This window comes from Xyrauchen texanus, chromosome 14 (assembly GCF_025860055.1).
Source record: "Xyrauchen texanus isolate HMW12.3.18 chromosome 14, RBS_HiC_50CHRs, whole genome shotgun sequence".
NCBI classification, from domain to species: domain Eukaryota; kingdom Metazoa; phylum Chordata; class Actinopteri; order Cypriniformes; family Catostomidae; genus Xyrauchen; species Xyrauchen texanus.
Window position 1 is genome coordinate 31,830,214 of NC_068289.1, and position 12,268 is coordinate 31,842,481.

Consider the following 12,268-nt stretch of genomic DNA (forward strand, 5'->3'; position numbering starts at 1 on the left):
CAGATGTTGAGAATTATAACTTAGTGTAATGTTGCAGAAGGGTCTGATTGGCTACACAACATAGCTAATTAATTAAGCTATCACAAGTGGCAGACAGAAACATTCAAAATCGTTTGCCGGATTTGAGTTAAATTACTTTTATAGGTCAGAAAATGCCAGCCTCTCTTCATTGTCAAACCATAAGGAGAATTTGTATTTTACAGCATAATATTTAGACTAATGCAGAGTTTACACTACACGATTTTAAGCCCGATTTTCGCTCGCCAACAGTTTTGTGGAGATCGCCGGAAAAGTCTGATATCGTGAGCAACGATCGCAATGTATGAACTATCATAGACACGATTTGAGAGAAGCCCTGAAGCATCACCGATGTCAGCGAGATATCTAGAATTTTAAATATCTAGATCTGTCTGTGATTCCAAATCGTGCAATGTGAAATATGTTTTGACTGAATACTACTGCAGCGTTGACCTACAGCCAATGAGAGAGCAAGAAACGGGGCACGGGAAGTTTCAGTGGGAGGAGTCCTGATGTACCTGCAATAGAACATCAACTAGCATGGCTGCGGTATCAAGAAAGTCTTATTGGACCGAAAAAATGGGAGGAAGAATTAGTGGAACATTGGCAGGAGCACCAGTGCCTATTTGATGTTTGCTCTGAACTTTACCACAGCCGGGTGGAAAAAGAGAAGAGTTGGAGAGGAATTGCCAATTCTCTTGGAGAGTCGGGTAAGCAAATAGGTAGATTTTTCAGTAGAAGGTATTTTTTCATATTGTAACCAATAAAATATATGCATACACAACATATTGTGAAACGCATAACATATGATCATGCATTTGTTTTCGTATCTCGTATCACTTTTCGCGTGTACTCTGTTGTGAAATGTAATTTGGAGTCCAGGCAGAGTTGTCGGGTTTTCGTGAATAGTAAAATGTCTTGTAATGTGTTCACCCCTATCGCCCATTCCTCGCGTAATTTGAAAATGCTACGACTTCCATGACAAGACAGACAGTTGAGTAATATGAATGGTACCACGATCCGACGTCTTTGAAAGTCGTTTAGGAGCCATAGAGGCGGCATGTTGTAATACAGTTTTTGGTGAAGTACTTTCTAAGTTGAATAAGTTAGTTTAAGCATTAACCTGAAAATATTAAAGGTGCACTCAGTAATTTTTCCTCATTAAAATAGTTGAACTCCTAAAGACACTAATTGTAATTTTGCAATAAATGTAGGAAATCATGACCACTCCAGTCCTATCAGTAACCTTATAAAAGCTGTTTTATTCTACATGGAGAGGGTCCGACATGGGGGCTGCCATGTTATAATCACATGACCAGTCCAATACTACTCGCTTATTCTCAGTAACCATCCTGTTATTTGACTCTTTCACTCATTGATTAAAGTAATCATGGCTGACTGTGAATACTACATTTCTACAATGGCATCTGAAACTGAAAACTTGATTTTAAATTATGCTGTATCCAAGCCGCTAGCTGTCAGTGTAAATCCAAGATTAAAACAAAAAGTTACTAAGTGCACCTTTATTTAAATTCTTCATTTCTAATAAAATTATAATGCTCTATCTTATAGATAAATATTATTTATGATTGATAGTTATCTTTACAATGCACCATTGTGTACCAATCCTAAAGTAGAAAACCTTGTAATTTTTATTAGCTAATGAGACTAAATTTTAGAGGTAAATTAAATCAGATAATTTTACTAAACTTTTCAATGCTGGTGTTCCCAGAATGCACCAGGCTTGGATAATTAATGAGCTTGCATTGGCTGTGTCTCGTTTGGAAGGCTGCGTCCTCCGGAGGTCACATTTGTCGGCCGAATACGTCATCGATGGCTGTCTCATTTCAGAAAAGCGAGTAGAACACTTTGAATGCAGACTTTGAATGCGCCCTTCTTTCACGAGAATTCGGAGGATGCATGAGGTGTATCCTTCGTGGGCACTCACAACCCACAATACTTTGCTTCAATGGAAATGTTTATATATAGAATTATATTATATTATATTATATTATAATATAATATTATATATATATATATATATATATATAATTATATTATTATAAAATTAAAAAAATTATTACACTAAAAGTATACCAGTAAAATCTATTTTCTTCTCTCTTTACATCATTATAACTCTCCTAAAATGTACCTCATAAATTCCCTTCCAGAGGGACTTTGTTACCTTCTCACTCGAAGCGCTCACACTTGTTAAAGAGTGGCGTGCTGTCATAGCAACTATGTTACGTTACGTTTCCGTTTGTCCAACGAAAGAGTATGGTTTAAACAAGGCTTGTTTAAAGGAGGACACTCTGTATACAGCCTTCAAAGGTCCTACCTAGCACACAGCCTTCGAAACGAGACACAGCAATAGTTTCACTGTTTGCAAGTTGATTCACACCATTTTTATTATTTATTTAGTTTTTTAGTTTAGGAACTTCTTGTTTTATGAAGTCTGAAGTTTTTATTCAAAAGTAGACATTTTTATCACCAGTTCATGATAAAAATAAAACTCTCAATTTTTACCATCATCATGTTTTGCAATTAAAGCAAGGTGATGCTGTTTGAGTAACCATCAAACCATGCATTAAACTACAGTGTGGAAGGCTTTCATATGTCATCTGGCACATGTCAAGCAATGAAATGCTAGTACACATTTAAATGCATGGCTTAATTCAGTGCTACATTGCATAAGTAAAATGTTAAAACAAAGAGTGAGTAAAATTTACTTGAAAAAGAGTATTACAAAGTAAACTTTATATGAGAATTTCTAATTAAAGACACAGTTGAAAATATGGTCTATTAAATTTTCTAGCAATTTCTGCATGGAAATTGTTTCCTAGGTTGTTGTTTTTTTTTTTTTTCAAGTAAATCCCACTCCAAAAAATGTTCAGTGTTCCTTGAAGGAATAGATCACCCACAAATAAACAATTCTCTCATTGTATTCAACACTGAACATCTTTCTAAAAAGAAAAGTACTGACAATACAGAACATTTCAAGAGAACCTTGAATTTTTTAGGAACATGTAACACAAGAAATTGTGAATCAACATCAAATACCATGTAAATATAAAACTTTTAAAGTCTAAAACATTATTAACCAATAACAGCAATCCTCCCAAGCCAACAAATAAGACATTTTAATTCTAACTTATACTCAAACTTTCCAACAAAGGACACCTCTTCATCCTACTGTATGTGTAATGAGCGCAAGAAAAACTAAACTTAACTGCATTTTTATTGACTGTAAACAAAATGTTGATTCTTTTGTTGGAGACAATTGTCCCTTAAAATTTGTATAGTCCAAACCTACATGGCATATGGTTTCAGTGGGTTCAGTGGGTTTTCAGTGGCAAAATATCTTTTGCATGTTTTGATGGATTACTGTAACCCTGTTCACACAAAGATGACCTTAATTAAAATACAGACTTGTGTTGTCATTGAATGCATATAGCAATGTACATACACAAATGTAATTTATCATGTTTCATAATAGGGATAGACTTCTAATTTTAGAAATGGTTTCTTAAATTAATTTGTTAGTAATTGTCAGAGGATATGACGAGACGGAGTCATTTACTTCTTATTAAAAATGGCATACAAAAAATTATATATTATATATTATATATATATATATATATATATATATATATATATATATATATATATATATGTGTGTGTGTGTGTGTGTGTGTGTGTGTGTGTTTAAGTACCAAGCACTGAGTTGTGGATCTCATTAAAGCAGTTTACTAAGCAAATATGAGACAGAATATTCTGTATGGTCTATATCACTTTTGATATAATGTGCAAATTGTCTATTTAAAAAGATGATGCCTACGTTGCATATTTTTAGTTCAAATGAGTCACATTACAACATCGGAAAGGGAAATATGTATCCTCTTCCCTAAAACTGGAAATCAACTCGTTTAATTTAAACACTCATGCAAAGCTCGTTCAAGCCAAATCAGATGAACATCTCTGAATCTTCTGAACCAAGACGTTGCCAATATCATTAGTGTGATACCAAAAACGTCGTTATTAACAAAGAACATAGAACAGTGTCTCCATCCTGTGTGCAAGCTCAGATGACAGCTGTCACCAAGAAAGTCTTCGTAAACATAAGTATTACAGCTAATTTTCGCATTGGTAGTAGTTTCTTACCTAAAAATTTTGCCCTGACCCCGTTTGGATCTGCGCATCCGATGGTGCGTTTTCTCACATCCCAAATGAGGTTTCCAGAGCAGGACATTGTGTTTAAAACTCTAATGTTGAGACATGCATGGGTGAAAAAGGCGAGCGAGCGCTTTCCTTGTGTTTATCTTCTTTCCGTGGCGTCTGATTATTATTATTTTACTGCTCAACGCTTAATAGTCTCTAGAAGTTCATTAAAAACTGGTAATGGATAAAGGAGTGAATATTACTCCACGGTATCGACACCCATGCGACGATCCGCTTCCAACGCTTCATGAATGATTGCTTTAAGGTGTAGTAAAAATATTGTGCTGCTTGTTTGGCTATCCGCTTTAGCTTCTGCTGTTCTGGTACGTCAAGCCCAAAGCCAATGAACTAAGAGAGGCGCAGTATGTTGATCTTAATGAGCTGGTCGTTCTCGAGAGCGTCAATTGTGCGCAGTTGTTACGCCGATACTTTGACGGCTCGTTCAGCTTAAATTGTAGGATCTCTCTTTTTTTTCCGTCTCACTTAAGGCTTTTCTAACAGTACTACTAATAATAAATCCAATAAGTATTATTACTAAAAATAGTATTTTTAAGAACAATTTTAATTACATGTTTTATAAATAATTATTTAAATATATAATAATTTAGAATATCTTCATAAACAGTTTTTTTATATATATATATATATATATATATATATATATATAATAACCTAGTAATCATAAATGACTATGATTAGGCTGGCGCTGAGAAAAGTAACAAGTACTATGTGACAAAGCTTTTTCACCAACAGTCACAATCGATAATGACCATGAAGAAACTTTGATAGCCATTTAATTGGAAATAGTTAAAATATACCTGTTAGACAATAATTTTATATGCAATTAAGTTCAATACAAAATAGATGAAAACGCTTTTATGCCATATTTTATTTTTTAATAAATACGAGTTAAATGAATTTCGGCACATACTGTTCTTGAGCTACGCCGTGATTCTAAACATACTGTGACGCTGTGTAGCGCAATTTTGCTCACTATTTGGTACAAAAACGCATAGAAATTATGAACTTCCTTACTCTAAATTTTAACTCTAATCTCAGCAGAATGTTTATATATATATATATCACTGCTATATATAGATACATATAGATCAGTGCGTGCTACCCATTTTCAACCAACCACGCAAAGAGGCGTGAATACATCAACCAATCCAATGCCTCAGAAGCTCCGCTACGTGATGACGTATATCACACTGCGACGAAGGCTCTGGCTGACACTTCCCACAAAAACATACCAGTGAACTGCATTAGCAAGGTCGAAAGTAGGACAATAACGCAGAATTTGCACTTAATGCGCGTACAAAGGTCTTGTTTTCTCGGTCATCATGGCTACGGTGGGACTGAGAGCCTCTTACCACAGACTGCTGGGCAGGATCGAGCATATATTGCCGGCTAAATTGAGACCTATTTATAACCACCCTGCAGGTAACACGAATGCTATTAGTGTGACGGCTTTTTGTCACCCATACTGATCCGTTTGTCCTCTTGAGATGGCAGCATACACTAAAGTGTGTCACAACTGCTAGAAACTGCTGAACTCGCTGAGCAGATGTTTCTGTCTAATGAGGTGTAAAGAGCAAATTTAATGCTTTAACATGCAGGTAATAATTGTAACATGGTAATGAACTATAGTTATATAGTCTTTAAAGCCACTTTTTTAATATGCAGAAATCTTATTTGGATTTCTACATGGAAACCATGATGCCTGGTAATATTTAACCTCTGCATTGTTTACAGGCTTATCATTATTACCTTTAAAGCCTGGCAGGAAACAACGTTTCATAATATATGTCACATCTGAAATACTGGTTTGCAAGTATTGCAAACATGTTATTCGTGTCAATATACATATACTTTATGAGTGTCTTTACTGCCATAGTTGGATCTTCATTGCTATATAACCTGAACGCCTACCTTAAACTCACATTAACAATTATACATGAGTCAGTCTGTATACTTTATTTTCCCTGAAGGACATGTAGGTATTGGTGGCAGAATAATAGAGATCACGTGACATGCATGTGAAGCAAGGTTGAGTGGCAAGAAGACAAAGGAATAAACAATACAAGATCTTAAAGTTCTCGAACTGTACATTGTTAAAAACAAATTGGCATCCGCTTTTCATTTGTCAGATACAGGAGATCATATTAAATGCTAGAGATGATTGGTCTATTCTTTGTGCTATTTTAAGTGAAATTTAAATGGTTGGGTGTGGGTGTTTTTAATGTTGATTGTTTTTCAGATGTTGCTTACAAAAAATCTGTGCGCCTAAATTATGTAGAAAGCTGATAACTCAAACTCAATTATAAGCTATGTTGTGTCCTTATCCCATTTTATACCTTCATGTTCCTGTCTGCTCTCCACTGTGCTTTTGATATATGGTAAAACAACAACATGTTTTCTCAACATCCGAGTAATTGCAACAACCATTAGCATTGATCAGTGCATATTTCAACTGTATTGATTTCCTCCCCTTTAGGTCCAAAGACCGTGTTCTTCTGGGCACCAATGTTTAAATGGGTAAGATTAACTGAATTTTTTATGCTTATATGGTTTTATTATTATTATTTATTTAATTGTTCAATTAATTTTTCTGATTTCCCACAGAGTCTAGTGGTAGCTGGTTTAGCAGACATGACACGTCCAGCAGATAAACTCAGTACCTCGCAGTCTGCTGTATTAACAGCCACAGGTATAACATTTCATAGAGACTGTAACGCTGTACATATTTTATTATAAATATGGGGAAAATATTAGGGTGTTCTGAACTAGAGGTCGATCGATAGTGAGTTTTGCCAATACCAATAACTAAGGTGATGTGAAAGGCTGATAGTTTAAAAATAGATTTATAGAATGTAAAATAAATTACAAATCTTATTAATTTCTTACTATGGCAGCGACAGAAAAAGAGTCAAAAATTTATAAAATCCCAGGTTCTGTTTGTTTTTCAAACAATGTCCTATTAATAACCATAAAAACAGGTTCTTTAAGTGTAAACAAGCCCAAAACACAACAGGGACTCTTATTTTGAAAATAGGAAGTGATTAAAAAACTATCAGCGACTATCTGCATAGATTTGTGCATATAACCGATAGTTCCAAAAAGCAACTATAGGCACTGGTTAATCAGTAAAACCAGTATAATACCATGTATTCTGAACTAACTGCATCCAACTTTTTTCTAAAACTGCAAATCAATTGTCCCTCCCTATGTTTTTCAGGTCTTATTTGGTCCAGGTATTCCCTGGTTATTATACCCAAGAACTGGAACCTCTTTGCTGTAAACTTCTTTGTTGGAGGTGCAGGAATTACGCAGCTCTACAGAATATGGAAGTGAGTAATCCACCTTTATTAGAAAATGTTTACTAATATGTTTAAAGGTCCACTAATTTTTTCATCATTAAAAAAGTTTTAATTCTTAAGAAATTCACTCACATGAGATGAAGACTCCAGTCAAATCAGTAACCTTATAAAAGCTGTTTTATTCTACATAAAGAATAAAACCACCCTCATGGGGGCTGCCATGTTAGGATCACATGACCAGCCGAATACTACTTGCTTTATATCAGTAACCACCCTGTTATTGGGCACTTTCATTCATGAATAAAATGTATTGTGGTTGACTGTGAATAGTGAATCTGTTCAATGGCATCTTTTACTGAAAATGTCTAGGCTACTGTTGTAACCTCCATTCCTGATGGAGGGAACAAGAAGTTGTGTCGAGTGAAGTGACACTAGGGGACTACTTTTAAGGCCTTTGTTACCTCTGAACTTTAGAAAAGGCCAATGAGAAATTGGCAGACAGAATTTGAATGTCCCTCCCCCGGACATACGGGTATAAAAGGAGGGAATCATGCGTCTGTCCATTCGGGTTTTGCACCGAGGAGCCGAGAATAAGGTTCGGCCATAGCAGTGGCTTGGTTCAGCATCATGGCCAGGGGGACACAACGTCTCATTCTCTCCATCAGGGAACAGAGGTTACAATAGTAACCTAGATGTTCACCATCTGTTGCTCACTTTATGTTGTGTCAAGTGAAGCAGCACTAGGGGTCCCTATTCAATCAGGCCATGCACTGAACCATGTACGTGCGCTGCTGATGCAGGTGCGGGCAGGCAGTAGTGTGCCAAAGTGTCAGGCTCTGTCAGACTGCACTTATCCTTCCCCAACGCCCCATAAAATCGTCATAAACGAAAGGGGGAACAAAGCGACGTGTCAAGCATGGGAGCAGGCCTCGCCTTTTTTCTCTCTATGTTTCTCGCATAGAGTTAAAGCAGCTGGGGCCATCTTAATGCTATCACACACATCGGGGAAGGCATTCTTTTCCAACTATTCTTTCAGGGGGAAAAGACCCCGCGGAGACCACCACCTGCCCAGTCTGGGGGGAGGTAAAGAGTGGCGAAATACATCATATGGGTTTTCAGGCCACATGTGGGAATGGCACGGTGGTAGATTCTACCTGCTGCTACAAACATGGTGACCGGTTTCATAAAACGCTGCCTGCGTATGATCGCAGCCCAGGCACGCGAGGCAGCTCTTTTGACCGTCAGCAGCGGAGAGAAATCAACCGCATCCAGGAACGACACAGGGGCGGAAGGGCATCTTTATAAAGACACGTCCTGAAAAAGACGTTCAACACCAGCTGTGTATTGCTTTTTTAGAGAAAATAACTCTTTAACAGCACTGTTGATGGGGGCAAAGCTGCACTGCCGTGCAGAGATGGAGAAAGCCGCTGATATGCACCATAGCAGAGGTGAGTGGAACAGTAAGTGATCTCAGTTCACTGATCGCACAACCGCTTGGCTCTGAAGAAAAATCTGAATGGACAGATGCATGATTCCCTCCTTTTATAGCCGTATGTCCGGGGGAGGGACATGCAAATTATGTCTGCCAATTTCTCATTGGCCTTTTCTCAAGTTCAGAGGTAACCGAGGCCTTAAAAGTAGTCCCCTAGTGTCGCTTCACTCGACACAACATCGAATTGAGCGACAGACGGGAAACTATTGATTTTGAATGATGCTGCATCCATACCCCAAGGTGTCAGTGTCAGTATAACTCCAAGACGACATAAAGACAAAAATTACTGAGTGCACCTTTAAGCTACATAACATTCTGCACAGTCTGCTCTCATTCATCTATAAAATGCATGTATGTATAAATCTAGTAGTTAATTAGACTGTATAATCATAAGACTGGAAAATGGGTAATTGTGAATTTTCCGGATTTTTGACATTTAGCTAATTTCCAAACAAACCTTGTTCTGTTGCAAACCACACAGCAGTGAAACTCATCGTGTGTTGTGTTGTTTTGTTGTGTAGTAGTAGCCATCTGGTATCACGTCATCCAGAGTATCTTCAGTGCTCTTGCATAATCCTTTTCACACAGACAGGTCACTATATTGTGTAAGTTAGGGGAAAAAAAGAGTGGAAAAACAGTTATGCAATACCAAGTTGCACACTAGTGTCAAGTCAATTTTATTTGTGTAGCGCCTTTCACAACACACATCGTTTCAAAGCAGCTTTACAGAAGATTAGCATTAACAGACGATAAAACTGTAATGTCTATAAAGTCGATGAATCACCATTGTGTAATTTAGATAAAATACGATTCTTAATCGTGCTTAAAAATAATTAAATAATAATTGTATTAATAACCCCAGTGAGCAAGCTGTAGGCGACTGTGGCAAGGAACACAAAACTCCATAAGATGTAGATTAATGGAGAAAAATAACCTTGGGAGAAACCAGACTCAACATTATGAATGTAATGTAAATATTACTTATGTATAGTTAAAATCATGGTTTAAAATGATTAAACTAAGTAAGTGTTAAGGGTCAGTGTTTAAACATCGATTGTGTTTGAACTGTAAGATAAATGACCACAGTCTTTGAAGTCCATCTTGATTAATTGCAGAAGTTCACATTGATGCCATTGTCCTTGTTAATTGGCTGATGAAGGCTTTTGTTGGGAATTGTTAGTCTATGCATTCCATTTCAAGATCGTAGTTCATCAATAGACCGAGGTGATGCAGGTTGGAGTTGGCATCAGTTCATCCACTGAAGTCCATCATAATAGACTGAAGTGATGTTTGGCTGGCACCGGCTGCATTTAGTCATCATCATTCAGCGACATGTAGCAGTGGAGCCCAACATGAAGCAGGAATGGTGCTGGATCCAGCCGGTTCTGGTGACCTCAGGATAGGAGTCCCGAGGTTGAGACAGGGAAACAAATAAAAAGATGTAAGCGTAGATGCCATTCAATTTATTGCAGAGTTAGAGATCATGCTCAATGTTTCTGGTTTCTGGTTCTGGCAGACCCAGATAAAGCAGCCTAATTGTGGGTTGGAGGATAAATTGGGTGTATGCCTGGCTAAATAGATGAGTCTTTAGTCTAGACTTAAACTGAGAGAGTGTGTCTGCATCTCGAACAGTGTTTGGGAGACTATTCCATAGTTTAGGAGCCAAATATGAAAAGGATCTACCTCCTTTTGTGGATTTTGATATTCTAGGAACTATTAACAGGCCAGAATTTTGCAATCTTAATGAACGTGTTGGAATATAGTGTGGTAGAAGATCACTTAAGTACTGCGGAGCTAGACCATTCAATGCTTTGTACGTAGTTAACAGAATTTAAAAATGAATATGGATTTTAACAGGTAGCCAATGTAACGATGATAAAATGGGGCTAATATGATCAAATTTCTTTGTTCTTGTTAGCACTCTGGCTGCTGCATTTTGAACCAATTGAAGTTTATTAGTGTGGTGGATGTTCAATATCTGAGCTCTTCAATCTCCATAGATATAACCAAGAACAGAAGGCAAAGGAGAAAGCTGTTGAAGCTTGATACCGGTGCTGTCTAAAGTCATCCAGAGGACCGAAAGGGACTCCCTTCGACTGGTACTCCCAAAACTCCCGCTCCCCTTATTTAGTCATTCAGTTGAGCCTCCTCACACTTTCTTCATGAACAGAATTCAAATGATTGTTTCAAAGTTCAGGCCTTTTCCCATGCCACAACAACAATTAAAATTCAGAATGCACAACATGTTACATAAACTGTATTAATATGATTGTACATTCTTTAAAATGCTAATGTTTGGTTTGCACCTTGATAAAGGTACTTGAGTTACCATAATACTGCTTGCCATTTATTCCTTAGTGAATTTCTTGACTAAGCCTCTGTTATACTGTCTCCAAATACATTTTAGAAAGGTCTCTTTAATTACATGTATTTCTTAGGAAATATTTATTAAATTACCATTATGTATTTTTATTGTAGTTTGTTTGTTATTCAATTCTACAAAGTCAATTAATCAGTAACATGATATTAAAATATAATTTTTTTTTATGTCAGATCCCCATACATCATGAAATACTTGCTGAACTGTACTGAAATATTTGAAATTAATTTGCACCAAAATAAACTAACATTAAAGTGTACATTAATCTCTCTGTTTATTATGTATCCTGTTTTTTAAATATAGCAAGTGTGTTTTAAAGTTACTTTTCATTGGGGAAACAAAATCCTTGTCTGTCATTAAAACACATTACGGATGAGATAATTGTCCATGAATTAAGCAATACTTAGAATAGCATACTTTATATGTGTTGCATATTACAGTGTACTGTTTACATAGTAAACAGTTTTTCGAACATAGCCAATTTATCTTTTAGTGACAATACACTGCTGCTCTCGTGTGTTGGTACAAGATACTATTTGAGCCAAGTCCACTCCAGCTGCCCCCCCAAGTCAAGCAAACTACATTTTTGTCATGTGACCACAAATCAAGAATATACACCTGCAAGAGAATATGTTAAGCTTTATGTCAGCTTATATTAATTTTATGCCAAATCAAACCTATACATTTTTAAAAATATGTTTCATGTATGTTGATAAATTGCCAATGTATGACAACAATGTACATTGTTTGGCTAAAGATTAGCCATGCTCAAAATGGTAGCTGTAGGGTACATTCTGTGCCAAATACAGTTACAAGATGTTGAACATTTTTTCACTAAAT

At 36.5% G+C, this 12,268-nt stretch overlaps 2 protein-coding genes across 6 annotated transcripts in view; one reads left to right on the top strand and one right to left on the bottom strand.

Moving 5' to 3' along the window:
• Nucleotides 1-4,592, bottom strand: part of dcaf6 (ddb1 and cul4 associated factor 6) — a 73,108-nt gene extending 68,516 nt beyond the window's left edge. For all 5 annotated transcript variants that reach the window (XM_052142372.1, XM_052142370.1, XM_052142368.1 and 2 more), the window contains exon 1: nt 4,180-4,592. In XM_052142372.1, coding sequence (XP_051998332.1) covers nt 4,180-4,267 — 88 coding nt within the window. In that variant the 5' untranslated portion in view covers nt 4,268-4,592. The remainder of the gene's footprint in view (nt 1-4,179) is intronic.
• Nucleotides 4,593-5,448: 856 nt separating this feature from the next.
• Nucleotides 5,449-11,679, top strand: mpc2b (mitochondrial pyruvate carrier 2b). The gene is made up of 5 exons (XM_052142590.1): nt 5,449-5,679; nt 6,734-6,774; nt 6,862-6,946; nt 7,475-7,586; nt 11,049-11,679. The coding sequence occupies exons 1-5, from the start codon at nt 5,580-5,582 to the stop codon at nt 11,092-11,094; spliced, it is 384 nt and encodes a 127-aa protein (XP_051998550.1). The 5' UTR covers nt 5,449-5,579; the 3' UTR covers nt 11,095-11,679.
• The last annotated feature ends 589 nt before the right edge of the window (nt 11,680-12,268 follow it).